At 44.6% G+C, this 15,000-nt stretch overlaps 1 protein-coding gene across 1 annotated transcript in view; it reads left to right on the forward strand.

Moving 5' to 3' along the window:
* COL20A1 (collagen type XX alpha 1 chain) overlaps nt 1–15,000 on the forward strand; it is a 238,152-nt gene that overhangs the window by 2,326 nt on the left and 220,826 nt on the right. Inside the window, exons 2-3 of the mRNA XM_081949692.1 lie at nt 7,215–7,296; nt 10,313–10,423. Coding sequence (XP_081805818.1) covers nt 7,215–7,296; nt 10,313–10,423 — 193 coding nt within the window. The remainder of the gene's footprint in view (nt 1–7,214; nt 7,297–10,312; nt 10,424–15,000) is intronic.

The raw sequence follows: 15,000 nt of genomic DNA on the forward strand, positions 1-15,000 counted from the left end.
CCATTTTTCTTAAAAGGTGTTGCTACCTGTGAATGTGATTTAAATGAATTAATAATGGGATTGTTTCTTTGCAAAACCTGTTCCCCAACTTGATGTGAGCAATTTGTCCAAAGGTGCTTTTTTCAAGAGGTAACTTTCGGGTTTTTCTTCGAAGACGTTTCGCTTTTCATCCAAGAAGCTTCTTCAGCTCTGACTGGCTGGTGGGGAATGTAAGTATTTATACTCCTTGCAGACAGCTGGTCATTTGTCTGTAGAGATTCTCAGTTATCCAGGTCCTGGCTGTCCCAAAGATGCTTTTTCAAGAGGCAACTGGACTTTCTGGTTTTTCTTTGAAGACATTTCACTTCTCATCCAAGAAGCTTCTTCAGCTCTCTGGACTCCAACTTCTTCAACTCCAGAGCTGAAGAAGCTTCTTGGATGAGAAGTGAAATGTCTTCAAAGAATAACCAGAAAGTTCAGTGGCCTCTTGAAAAAAGCATCTTTGGGACAACCATGACCGGCATGACTGATAATCTCCATGGACTTGTGAGCAAGTTGAGTTTCCTACCCAGAGCAACATAGGTGTCTGCAGGACTGAAAAAGCCAGGATCCTTATGGATGTGAGTGTATCCATGCATGTACAAAAGTTTCAGAACTTGAGTTGTGACATTGTGTTTTGCATTTTGTGAATTATGATCTGTGTCCACCCACATTGCCCCTGGGAGAACATCTGGAGGATGCTTGCTGAGATGGATCTAATTTTAGCATAGGTTCAGGCAATGGGCGGGGTTACAAACAGCTGCTGCTGGTTCAGACCGATTTTCAGTTCTGGGAGAACCGGTTGTTACATTATGTGACGTCCACCTCTGCTTTTGGATTTAAGTTATGTTAAGATACAGCCTGTCGTGCCTTAATGGCTTCTACGGTACAGCCCAGTGGAGTTGCCATGGTAACGGCTTTGCAGTACTCCACAAGGGGGCTCCCTCTAATACAGGATTGGGAGAAATACATATCTGGGTTATGCCGAGTTATCAGCTAGTTGGATGTATAAAACTGAAACTCTCATGTCTCTTTGAAACCTTAATTGGGTGAACGGGGCATCCTAGGGGGAACAATTTTTAAATCGACATGCCTCAAATGGGCTAATTTAAAGAATGCCCCCAACATCTGAGACCCATGGGAGGCTCCTATGAGATTGAAATATGGCACAGTTGTGGTTGCTTCAGTGCTGCGGCTGTCAGCCACTGTCATGTGATCATCATTTTCAATGCTCCCTGCCAGCTTCCTAGAAGGAAAGTCAATGGGGAAGCCGTCAGGAAGTCACTTTCACTTTCCTCAATGGGGAAGCCGGCAGGAAGCCACTTTGACTTTCCTCAATGGGGAAGTCAACAGGAAGCCACTTTCACTTTCCTCAATGGGGAAGCCGTCAGGAAGTCACTTTCACTTTCCTCAATGGGGAAGCCGTCAGGAAGTCACTTTCACTTTCCTCAATGGGGAAGTCGGCAAGAAGCCACTTTGATTTTCTCAATGGGGAAGCCGGCAGGAAACCACTTTGACTTTCCCCAATGGAGAAGCTGGCAGGAAGCCACTTTGACTTTCCTCAATGGGGAAGCCAACAGGAAGCCACTTTCACTTTCCTCAGTGGGGAAGCTGGCAGGAAGCCACTTTGACATTCCTCAATGGGGAAGCCAACAGGAATCCACTTTCAGTTTCCTCAGTGGGGAAGCCAGCCGGAAGCCACTTTCACTTTTTTCAATGGGTAAGCCGTCAGGAATCCACTTTGACTTTCCTCAGTGGGGAAGCCGACAGGAAGCCACTTTCACTTTCCCCAATGGGGAAGCTGGCAGGAAGTCACTTTGACTCTCTGTTGTTTTTGCCGACCTGTAGTCATTCTCGTTCTCTATTTAGGTTAAGTGAATCACTGCAGTTGTTAAACAAGTAACAGGGTTGTCAGGTGAATTTGGTTTCCTCATTGACTTTGCTTGTCAAAAGGTCGCAAAAAGGGGGAATCTCACATGACTCTGAGATGCTGCGAACGTCATAAATATGAGTCAGTTGTCAAGCATAAGTCAGATGACCATGGGGGATGCTGCAATGGTCGTAAGTGTGAAGAATGGTCATAAGTCACCTTTTTCAATGCCGTTGTAACATCTAACGGCCATTAAGCAAATTGTTGTAAATCAAGGACTACCTGTATATAGATATATATCTCACACTATATATGCAAAGACTCTAGAAAGTGTGCAGAGAAGAGCAATAAAGATGATCAAAGGTTTGGAGGCTAAATCGTATGATGAATGGTTGAGGGAACTACCGTATTTTTCGGCGTATAAGACGTACCTTTTTCCCTCAAAAAAGAGGCTGAAAATCTGGGTGCATCTTATACACTGAATACAGCATTTTTGGCCTCCCGAAACCCCGCCCCCTTTGCAAAAATGGCCCTGAATAGCGTTTAGGAGGCTTCCAGAGTGCTCCTGGGGGCTGGGGAGGGCAGAAATGAGTGAAAAACAGGCCATTTTTTGCTCAATTCCCCCCCCCCCCAGCCCCCAGGAGCACTCTATAAGCCTCCTAAAGGCTATGCATGCATTTTTTTGGATGAAAAATGGGCCCGTTTTCGCGAAAAATGGGCAGTTTTGGGGCGGTCTGCAGAGTCCAAAAACCTTTTTTAAAATTTGCTTCTTTAAAATCTTGGTGCATCGTATACTCTGAAAAATACGGTACGTATGTCTTGTAGCCCATCAAAGAGAAGGATTAGAGGAGACATCTCGGCATCTTCCAGTATTTGAGGGGCTGCCACAGAGAAGAGAGCAACCTATTCTCCAAAGGACCTGAGGACAGGGCAAGAAATAAGGGATGGAAACATATCAAAGAGAGAACCAATCTAGAACTAAGGGGAGATTCCTTGAGACTAAGAACAATCAACCAGTGGAATGGCTTATCTTTGGCTGTTGTGGCTTCTCCATCACTGGATGTCTTCAAGAAGATATTGGAAAGTCCTTTGTTTGGAATGGTATAAGATCTCCTGCCTTGAGCTGGGGGTTGGACTAGAAGACCTTTGAGGTTCCTTCTAGTCCGATGACTTTGTGTTCTATGCCCTCCCTCTAGATATACAGTGGAAGACAAATCCAGCCAGGCTCAGGTGCCATGACATTTGAGAAGGATCTAATTAAGTCTGAGATTGCTGAGAAAGCAAATATTAGCTGTCTATTTGGTGAAACTAAATTGCAACCGATATTTATTAATTTTCTCTGACAGTCCTGGGGCAAGGGTGTAAGGAGTGAAGCGAGGCGAAAACTGTGCTTGAGGGGCAACGTTTTTCTACACAACTATTTCAAAACTTTGGATAATCCCAGCCCTGCCATTCACGCCCCATCAGACATGGCAGATTCTGCTCAGGCTGGATCAAGACGTCTGCAGAATCTCCTTGGAGAAATGGCGGCTTGCTCTGATCTCCAATTTCTGCACCCACTGCAGTGCCAGATGAAAAGTCTACTCTCAGTTTGAACTGGTGACGTCTCCCTTCCTTGAAAGTACATGAGGGAGGGGATTTGCTGGCCCCTCTCTTTCAGCCCAAGCCACCTGACAGGATTGTTGTTGTTGTGGGAAATGGGTAGAGGAAGGAAAGAAGGAAAGGAAGAAGGAAGAAGGGAGGGAGGTGGGAAAAGGGAGAGAGGGGGGAAAGGAAGGAAGGAGGAAGGAAGGGAAGGAGGGAGGGAGGTTGGTTGGTTGGAAGGAGGTCGAAAGGAAGGGAAGGAGGGATGGAGGGAGGGAAGGGAGAGAGGGAGGAAGGAAGGAAAGAAGGAAGGAAGGGGGAAAGAAGGAAGGAAGGGGGAAGAAGGAAGGATGGAAGGAAAGAGGGAGGGAAGGAAGGGAGGGAGGGGGAAAGAAGGAAGGGAGGGGAAAGAAGGAAGGGAGGAAGGGAAGAAAGGGGAAAGGAGGAAGGACAAGAGGGAGGGAGAGAAGGAAGGAAGAGGGAAAGAAGGAAGGAAGGAAGGGGGAAAGAAGAAAGGAAGGAAAGAGGGAGGAAGGAAGGGAGTGAAGGAAGGAAGGAAAGGGGAAAGAAAGAAGGGAGGGAGGGGAGAAAAGAAGGAAGGAAGGAAGGAAGATCTTGAGAGAGAGGGAGGGAGGAAGGTTAGCGTGTTGGCTGCCTTCTGTTTATAAAAAATAATAACCGCAAGATATAAATAAATTAAAATAAATACATTCAAAATGAAAGCTGGCTGGGTGACTTTGGGCCAATCACCAGGAGACAGTGAGTTCTAGTTCCACCTTAGGCATGAAAGCCGGCTGGGTGATTTTTGGTCAGTCCCTCATTCTCAGCCCAGCCTACCTCACAAGGTTGTTGTGGGGGGGGGAAATAGGTGGAAGAAGGTGTGTTTGCTGCATATGTTCGCCGCCTTGAGTTCTTTGTAAAACAACAAAGGTGGGATACAAGCAAGCAAACAAATACAGTATTATTTCTGTTTATAATGTCTCCTCCATTGGGAAGAAAGATGCAAGATGGCGTCGGGCTTGGTCAGCACATTAGAAGGCTGCCTCTTTCTCTATACACCTGCAAGGGGCCAGGGCCGTGTACACGCACAAAGGGGCGGGGAAATTCACCTGTCTAAGGCAGATGGGCATTGAAGAGTATCAGAAGCATAATTTAGGGTTCTAACTCAAGCCAGGGTGGCACAAGGACCAATGAAAATGAAATCCAGAGGAAAGGAGATTTATTTATTCCCCAAAGCAAAGAGTGTCATCGTCTCTGAGTCTTTGCCCTGCCCGGGTTTGGGATGGCGCTTTGGGGCTCAGGACCCTGGACAGCACCCCTGGAGTTTGGGGGAGCTGATAGAGTTCTTTAAAGAGGATTCGGGTTAATGTCAGGGTCCCAAGTAACGCCCCCAACAAAAGAAGACTCCGAGACTTGAGGTTCTTCAAAGTTCCATTTTATTAGAGATGTCCTATTGGCACATCTGGGAAAACCAGAATCGGAGAGTTCCAGGTTTTCCCCCACCCAAAAGAAAGTTCAAGTCTCTGCCCAGCACCCACATGTCTCTCACATGGTCCAATCAGGCACCGTCCCAACTGGAGATGCCTCCCAGTCACACCATCACAGCTGCAGGGCAAAGTGTCCTTGACTCTCTGAGAAAAGAATGTTATTTTGACTACATATATCCCATACTTCATATAATCCCCCCTCCTATTTTCCCACAGTAGAAAACATGGCAGGGCTGAAGGCCCAAATGTAAAAGATGGCTTCCAGGCCTGATGGAGTGCTTTGCTCCTTTGCAAAAGAGGGGGCAGCTACGGAGAAAATGGGGGACGGAGATTTTGTTTGATGGCCTTCATCATGCTGACCTCCTTCCATCGCTTCACCTCCATGCTCTCTACAGACCCTAGGACAGGGATGGCTAACCTTTTTTTGACTCGAGTGCCGAAAGCACGCACACCAGTAATGTGCGGTGAGGCACTGACGTCATCACAATCAGATTTACAAACATTAAAATCCTACAAATTATCTTGTCTAATATTTGATTGGCAGCAGCTAACGGGTTATGTTTAAAGTCTCCTATTGGCATTCTTTACACATACTGTAGCACACAAGAAAGCACATTTAATTGAAAAAAATGGAAGTTATTAAGGGTCTTACCTTTAAGTCCATCCGCCGCTCCTTCTGAACAAAAGCATCTATAACTTGTTGGTAGAATTTTTCATTGTCTTCTTTTAGTTTTAAAAGTCTCTCTGTCTCGATGGCGACAGAGAGTTGGCCAGGAAAGAAAGTTGTCCTTGATGTCGTTGCGCTCCGCGGCTGTCACTTACTCTGTTGCCGCTGAGTCGCAGGGAGAACGAGCGCCCTCTACTGTGAGGCAGGAGAACTGCGTGCCTCACCTAATCTGACTTTTTAGGCGTTTTATGATCGCTCAGCACAAGAAACACCTTCCACACATCGTTGTTGACAAAAAAAAAGCACTCCATGTTACATGATATACATCAGCTAAACGATTAAAAGCGACGTACAGAGAGACGGCGATACGGTCTCATTACAGATCATGTAGAACAGTGAAGCAGAGTCATCCACGGTGAGGCAGTAGCTAGCTCAGCCTCACCGCAAGCTCTCGCCTGAATACTTGAATGGTAAATGTGGAAAGTCTGCAATTTTAATACCAAATAATGTAAAACCAGTGAAGTTAAATGGAAGATAACTTCATGGTACAGATCAGTAGTTCAATACAAGCATTTAATTTATTTTTCCCTTTTACATTTTTTTCCTTCTTTTCATGATGAGAGGTGAGGCTGTGCCTCACTGGCCTCACCTGACTGCATGTCACTGAGGCACATATATGTCCCCACACCAGTGGTGGGTTTCAAATTTTTTTACAACCTCTTCTGTAGGTGTCGCCTGCTTTGTGGGAGTGGCTTTCCAGCCATGTGACTGGGTGGGAGTGGCTTGCCAGCCATGTGACCGGGTGGGAATGGCCAACTTGTAAAATGTGGTGAAACTCACTTAACAACGCTCTTGCTTAGCAACCAAAATGTTGGCTCAGAAACTCTGGCGTTTGAAGTGTGCAAGTCTTAAAGCTGTCACGTTACAAGACCCTTGCACCCCTAACCCTTTAGAAAAAAAAAACCCCAGGGGTGTTCAAACTTGACAGCTTTAAGACTTGTGGACTTCAACTCCCAGAAAAAAAAAAACCCCAAGCGTGTTCAAACTTGACAGCTTTAAGACTTGTGGACTTCAACTCCCAGAATTCCTCCTCTCGCTCTTCATCTTGATGATGTGCGGACGGGCAGGGGGAGGGAGCTGGAACCGGTTTTAAATGGTACTGTAGTTTTGTGGAACCTCAAATTTGTTAGAACTGACAGGAACCCACCTCTGGCCCACACCTATCATTCAATCCCCCCGCTGCCTCCACATGCATGCGGGCATGACACACACACTCTGCCCTATTTGGGCCTAGTAGGCTTCACTGAAATGGCCCATAGGTAGGCCCGTTTTTCGCCCTCCCCAGGCTTTGGAGCCTTTCCTAAAGCCTGGGGAGGGCAAAAATGGCCTCCCCCAGCCCCTTGGAGGCCTTTCTAAGGCCGAAGGTCAACTGGACGGCGCATGCATGTGCACTGACCCAGGGCAATGGCTCGCCTGCCCTCAGAGATGGCTCCGCATGCTACAGGTTCGCCATCACAGTCCTAGGAGGTCAAACGAGGGCAGTGGCTCAAGCTAAATGCTTATGGATGCTTATTTTCTATTTATTCAGGTTGTCCTGCTGGGCCAGAATTATTTCTGGGTTTCTTGCCTGGTGCTTGCAGGTTTTATCAGATTACAGGTATGCAGTCAAGGTAAGGAGCTGTCCCATCTTCCCATTGAATATTGGAACGAGGATAAATGGATGCTTGTCCAGAAGTGTGTTTGGATAGTCTCTCTGGGTCTCGTTTCAAGTATGGTGCTGTGTTGTCTGAACTGTCATACAATATGGCAGTTTTAGAGTTGTGGGTTTTTTGCACAAGGGGCGGCAAATAAGGATAGGCGGCTATTTGGCCCATTTCTTTATTTGGTTATGGATTTGAAAGAAAAGGAAGCAGGGCATTTATTTGTCCCTCTCTACATATCTGCATTTCTCCTTCTCCTTATATTAGTGGTTTTCTCTACTATAATGTGCTCTCTCTCTCTCTCTCTCTCTCTCTCTCTCCCTCCCTCCCTCTCTCTCTCTCTCTCTCTCTCTCTCTCCTATCTATCTATCATCTTTTCCCTATCTATCTATCTATCTATCTATCTATCTATCTATCTATCTATCATCTATCTATCTACTATCTATCTATCTATCTATCTATCTATCATCTATCTACTATCTATCTATCATCTATCTATCATCTATCATCTATCTATCATCTATCATCATCTTTCTATCTATCTCTATCTATCTATCTATCTATCTATCTATCTATCTATCTATCTATCTATCTATCTATCTATCATCTATCTATCATCTATCATCATCTTTCTATCTATCTATCTATCTATCTATCTATCTATCTATCTCTATCTATCTATCTATCTATCTATCTATCTATCTATCTATCTATCTATCATCTATCTATCATCTATCATCTATCATCATCTTTCTATCTATCTATCTATCTATCTCTATCTATCTATCTATCTATCATCTATCTATCTATCTATCTATCTATCTATCTATCTGTCTATCTGTCTATCTGTCTATCTGTCTATCTGTCTATCTGTCTATCTGTCTATCTGTCTATCTGTCTATCTGTCTATCTGTCTATCTGTCTATCTGTCTATCTGTCTATCTGTCTATCTGTCTATCTGTCTATCTGTCTATCTATCTATCTCTATCACCTATCTATCACTACTTTTGGGGAGCTCTGTCACTGGAAGCTTTCAAGAAGAGACTGGACTCCAATCTGTGTAGGATCTCCTGCTTGGGTGGGGGGGTGGACTAAATGACCTCCAATTCTCTTAATCTGTTATCTGTAAGATACTTTATAACTTCCTACTATTTGGGTGTCTTCTCTTACCATGTGAAACTAATCACCAAACCAGGAAATATTCACACAATATGATGAAAACACATACTAAGAATGGACTTTTCTATGAAATGCAGTCTATTTATCTTCCAATGCTCGGATTAATTAAGATCTCAAATTGGGCATTCCGCTGCCAACATTCTTCTCAGCCTGTTGTGTGGCTCCTAGAGCGACCACCAAGATTATGGGACGCGGAAGAAGAGTGGAAAACAATTTCTGGCTTTATTAACCAAATAATTCCCTCTTTGTCTCCCTGGCTTTGCTCCAGCAGTGAGACCCAATGAAAAATTCCTCCTGTTTGTCTGTGTCGTCCTTCACAATGGAAGGCTCTCCCATTTCGCTTTGCTCACAGCTGCTTCTGAATTTCAACTTTGTTTTCCCATGCAACATAATTTCCTTCCAGGAAGCTAGAAGTCTATCTCCCAAAGGTTAAAGGTCACAGATGTGGAACGGAGTCGGTTACTGTGGTCCTTTGGAACCATTCTTGGACTCCAACGGTTGCATTTCATGGATGACATTTTTGAGTTTTGGAGGCTGTGTTGCGGAGTTGTGGTTGGCCCCTAATGCCTGCCGTCAATGACTTGGGCCCTAAAACCTTTTAAACTGGGGGGGCCAATTCACGGTCCCACAGACTGTTCCTATGCACACTGCATGTATCTTATCTGTAGTGCAAAAAACCCACCATGAAATAATAATAATACAATATTTAAAATGCATTCAATTTTGGTTGCCATGATGTAAAAAAGATGTGGAGACTCTAAGAAAGAGTGCAGAGAAGAGCAATAAAGATGATTAGGGGGCTGGAGGCTAAAACATATGAAGAACGGTTGCAAGAACTGGGTATGTTTAGCTTAAGAGAAAGAAGAACTAGGGGAGACATGGTAGCAGTGTTCCAACATCTCAGGGGTTGCCACAAAAAAGAGGGAGTCAAAACTATTCTCCAAGGCACCTGAGGGTAGAACAAGAAGCAATGGGTGGAAACTAATCAAGGAGAGAAGCAACTTAGAACTGAGGAGAAACTTCCTGACAGTTAGAACAATGAATCAGTGGAACAGAAATTGCCTTCAGAAGTCATGAATGCCCCAACACTGGAAGTCTTTAAGAAGATGTTGGATAGCCATTTGTCTGAAGTGGTATAGGGTTTCCTGGCTAGGCAAGGGGTTGGACTAGAAGACCTTCAAGGTCCCTTCCAACTCTGCTATTCTATTCTATTCTATTCTATTCTATTCTATTATATCCTATCCTATTCTATTCTATTCTATTCTATTCTATTCTATTCTATTCTATTCTATTCTATTCTATGAACAAGTTCTGGCTGCATTTGTTAGGCCCAAAAGACAGAACCTCACTGGGCAGGCAGCAAGGCCCTTGAACCTCAAATCCACCCAGATTTAATGTGTCGAGGGACCTATGCCCCACATTACCGGACTGATCCTCAAATGGGTGCATCAAAGACAAGGCATTGAAGGATGCAGTCCAGAGGTGGTATTTAGACAGTTCGGACCTGTTTGCCCGAACCAATAGTGGAAATCACTATTGGTGGACCTGCCCACTTGCCCTGGCTCTATGCCGTCCTGTTTAGGCACATTTTCAAACTGCGTGCACGCGTGCAAGCTGTGCGTGCAAGCAAAGCGCATGCCCAGGTGGCCTTTTGCATTCATTGATGCACGCACGCTCACATTTGCAAACCGGTAGGGAAAGTAAGCGAATACCACATCTGATAAAGTCACAATAGCCACCCCTCCCCCCCAAAAAAACCATCAATTTTTCTGTTTCTATTTGTACAAATAATGCTGGTTCTTTGCAGGGCCAAACCGCCTGAAGCTGACAGTCCTTTCCGAAGACAGATTACAAATGAAGTGGAAGGAAAGCGAAGGAAACACCAGCGGGTACAAAGTTCGTGTAAAGCCAATGGCAGGTATAATACTAAAGAAATTTCAGCTGAGCTCCTTCCAGAATTATACCAATTTGAGGGGGGTTTTATGTCACTGATTTGTATCTGAACAGGGTTGGATTCAGCTTTGGATCTTCGCTTTATTTATTTAAAGCAAGGATCACCAAACTTGGCCGCTCGAAGACTTGTGGACTTCAACTCCCAGAATTCCCCAGCTGGCTGTGGGATCCTGGGAGTTGAAGTCCACAAGTCCTACCGTGGCCATGTTTTGGAGACCCCTGATTTAAAACACCCAGTTGTCCTTGGTGACGTTTCTGCTTCACTCTAGTTCAGGAGTCTCCAAATTTCACAACTTGTGGACTTCAACTCCCAGAATTCCCCAGAGCTGGCTGGAGAATTCTGGGAATTGAAGTCCTCAAGTCTTAAAGCGGCCAAGTTTTGGAGGCCCCTGATTTAAAAGACCCATTTGTGCTTGGTGATGTTCCTGCTTCAGTCAAGTTCGGGAGTCTCCAAACTTGGCATCTTGTGGACTTCATCTCCCAGAATTCCTCAGAGAGCATGCTGGCTGGAGGATTCTGGGAATTGAAGACCATAAGTCTTAAAGTTTCCGGGTTTGAAGACCCCCGGCGTACTATTGGTGTTTTTCAATCTTGGCAACTTTCAGATAGGTGGACTTCAACTCCCAGAATTCTCCAGTCAGAATTCCTCAATAGTTGGTTGTCGAATTCTGGGAGTTGGTCCACGAATCTGAAAATTGCTGAGATTGAAGAACACTGGTTTAATGGTTGCTGAATCAGCTCAGGGATAGTAGCATAAATTAAACGTCAAACTATTCTTAGCACAGTTTGGTTTTCAGATTTATTTCACATGTGGTCCAAAATTGAAGGTGCTGGACTAGGTGTGTTGAAAAACCCTGATTCTTAGGTAAGTATTGGAAGCTCCTTGAGTAGACTTTGAGTCAATCTCAAAGGTGATTTTTCCCCCCCTTAGAGGCAACTGGACTTTTTAGTTTTTCTTGGAAGACGTTTCGCTTGTCATCCAAGAAGCTTCTTCAGCTCTGACTGGATGGTGGGGAATGGAAGGATTTATTCTCCTTGCAGACAGCTGGTAATTTGCATCCTTTTAACATTAAGGTCACCTGGAGATTTTAACAACTCGCTAAAAGAATGCAAATGACTGGGCTAGATAGAAACATTTGGAACGTAGAACACATAATAATAGATTCAATCAGAGAGAGTTGGTCATTTGCACTCTTTTTAGAGAGTCACTGAAGCCACTGGGAGGTTTATCTGTGTCCAAGTGGCCTCAATAACTCTCTAAAGGTTCCCCTTGCACATATGTGCTAGTTGTTCCCGACTCTAGGGGGCGGTGCTCATCTCCGTTTCAAAGCCAAAGAGCCAGCACTGTCCGAAGATGTCTCTGTGGTCATGTGGCCGGCATGACTAAACGCCGAAGGCGCACGGAACGTTGTTCCCTTCCCACCAAAGGTGGTTCCCATTTTTTCAACTTGCATTTTTACATGCTTTCGAACTGCTAGGTTGGCAGAAGCTAGGACAAGTCACGGGAGCTCACTCCGTTATATGGCGCTAGGGATTCGAACTGCTGAACTGCCGACCTTTCTGTTCGACAAGCTCAGCTTCTTAGCCACCGAGCCACCTTCAATGACGCTCTACAAGAATGCAAATAACCAGCTGGCTGCAAGGAGAATAAATCCTTCCATCCCCCACCATCCAGTCAGAGCTGAAGAAGCTTCTTGGATGAGAAGCGAAACGTCTTCCAAGAAAATCCAGAAAATCCAGTTGCTACTTGAAAAAACACCTTTGGAACAAACAGGACCTGGATGACTGTAAAACTCCATAAACTTGGAGTCAATCCTTCCCCATCAGCTGAAAAACCAGGGTGATACCCATACAAAGGAGGCAATGATTGGGTAGCAAGAAAATCAAAGCCCCACCCCTTTCTTTGCTGCATGCACAAAAGGGGTGGAGCTACTGTCCTCGAAAGAACAGTGTTTTTTGGCAACTTTAGGTGGGTGGTCTTCATGCCGACTGGGGAATTCTGGGAGTTGAAATCTATGCATCTTAAAATTGGTACGTTGGGAAAAACCACCAAAAGACATGCAAAATACTTAAAAAGGGAAGAGTGGAATAGATACAAAGATTTTTAAAAATGCACAATTATCCAACAATGAAAATCTGATTTTAAAGAAGGAACCTCCAGATAAAGTGAACATGTGTAACCAAACACTTTTCTTGCGCTGATCTTTATTTTTTTTAAAAATTGTTGAAGGTCCTTTTAGAATAAAATTAGCATTGATAGTTGAATTACCATTTCAGATCTCTCATCTTGGATAAACCTAAACCGATTGTTATCTCCTTTATCTTTAATTCAGATGAATTTGGAAAATATGGAGACTTATCAGTCTGGAAGACCCTTAAGCTAATTACAGATGTGCAAAATCAGATCTAAACCTACTCTGATTATGTCCCTGAGGGGGCTGCAGCTTTCCTATGAAGTAGATTCGATGTGAAATTTAATTCTAGTTGGTTAAACAAGCCAATAACACACCAGAAACTGACAAAGCTGTGAAAGGCGCTCATATTTTACACACAAAGCTGAATTATACAAGGAGAATGAAGACAGAGTGTGCCTCTATTTAATTTAATTCCAAGTCAAATGGTCAATAGATTTAATTTTAGGGTAGCTACAGAGTTTCTGGAACAGGCAATTTCGCACATCACGTGTTCTGCCATTTTTCTTAGAGTTTGCCAATTTGCAGTTGTTTAGAAAACAACTTCTCTCCGAATCGGGAAACTAGGAGATGCACTCAGTGACCAAGAAATACCAAGGAGGCTGTAGAGATGGTAGAACTTGATGGATTCACAGCGGGGAAAGGAGACATTTCAGTCTAGGATAGCCAAACATCAGAAGGAATCTAGAACAGCTTAGAACAAAAGAGAAATTTCCTGACAGTGAGAACAATTAATCAGTGGAATCAGAGGCGGGATTCAGCAGATTCTGACCAGTTCTGGAGAACCGGTAGCGGAAATTTTGAGTAGTTCGGAGAACCGGCAAATACCACCTCTGGCTGGCCCCGCCCCATGTATTCTCTGCCTCCCAAGTCCCAGTGGATTGGGAGCAGTGGTGGGTTGCTCTTACTGTCACTACCGGTATATTGCTTGTGGTCTGTTCGTGCACGCACCTGATGTATGCTGCGCATGCATGCGCACTCTATTGCCCCTGGACACCCAGCTGCTCATCGGAGGTCGCAGAGGTGCTGCAGCTGTGTGCATGTGTGTAATTGGCCCAGTTGCTTCAAAAATAGATATGGAACGGGGCTGGTGGGTGGGCCAAACGAGCCACCGTACCGGTACGGTGGCCATTGCTACCGACTACTACCGCTATGGTCGTACCGGGCCGTACTGGCCAGAACCTACCACTGATCGGGAAGGAATGGGGATTTTGCAGTATCCTTCCTCTGCCATGCCTACCAAGCCACGCCCACAGAACCGGTAGTAAAAAAAATTTAAGCTCATCACTGAGCGGAAGGCTTGCTTCAGGAAGTTGTGGAGGTTTCCAAGAAGAGACAGGGCAGTCATTTGTCCAGAATGGTATGGGTCTCCCGCTCAAGCAGGGGGGGTTGGACTAGATGACCTCCGGGGTCCCTTCCAAGCCTAAGTATTATTCTATCTTCTATCTATTCCAATGGATACGTTGTATTAAATGGCATAGACTTTAATGAGCTCGCGGAAGCTTATGCCTTTTAATAAAATGAACTAGTCAGGAAAAATGATACTTGTCTCCTTCTGACATTTGGATGGATCCATGGTGTCTATGGGCTGTCCTCACTTAACGGCCAGTTGCTTAGCGACTGTTTTAAGTTATAACAGACACCCAAAAGGTACTTATGACCTTGTTCCGGGGTTCCAATAGTGGCCCCCATGTGCGGCACACACAAACACACACATACACACACACACTCCTGGTGGTCACATGACTGCATTTTTGCACGTGGCAAGTAGTTTGCCTGTGTGTGTGTGTGTGTGTTTCAGGATGTAAAGCACCCATTCTGCCTCCTTTGTAAATCTGAGTGGTCGTTAAGCGACCACTTGTAAGTCAAGGACTTTGATTTGATGTTTAATCTAATTGTTAGATCGGGTAATGGACAGGCACACACAGGCTAAAGGCAACAACAGCTCTTTATTGTAATGGAACAAGTATGTACAATCCAGTGAAGGTTGAGTCTGACAGCAGCCCTTTTATAGGGAGCTGTCAGATCCTTCGACCAATGACATTAAACCTCTGTTCCTGCCGGAACAGAGGACCTTGGTGGAAACCATTATAACTGTTAAGTAAGTAAGTAAGCTCCCCGTTAGGAGAGCGAGTGTGCAGAGAAGCGTAATGAGGGTGGTATGGAAGAACATGCACAAACCAGCATACAGGGACACCGAATAGTATAAAATATAGTAGTTTACTATGTGGAAATATAGAGGTATTCAGAGTTCAATTTACAGTCCAAGTCATACATGGTTCAGTCATTCAGTTATCAATGTTCTCAGTTAAGGAATGATCCTTCAAACACAATCCAATATCAAATAATC

Source organism: Natrix helvetica (assembly GCF_964273705.1).
Source record: "Natrix helvetica genome assembly, chromosome: 3".
NCBI classification, from domain to species: Eukaryota; Metazoa; Chordata; class Lepidosauria; order Squamata; family Natricidae; genus Natrix; species Natrix helvetica.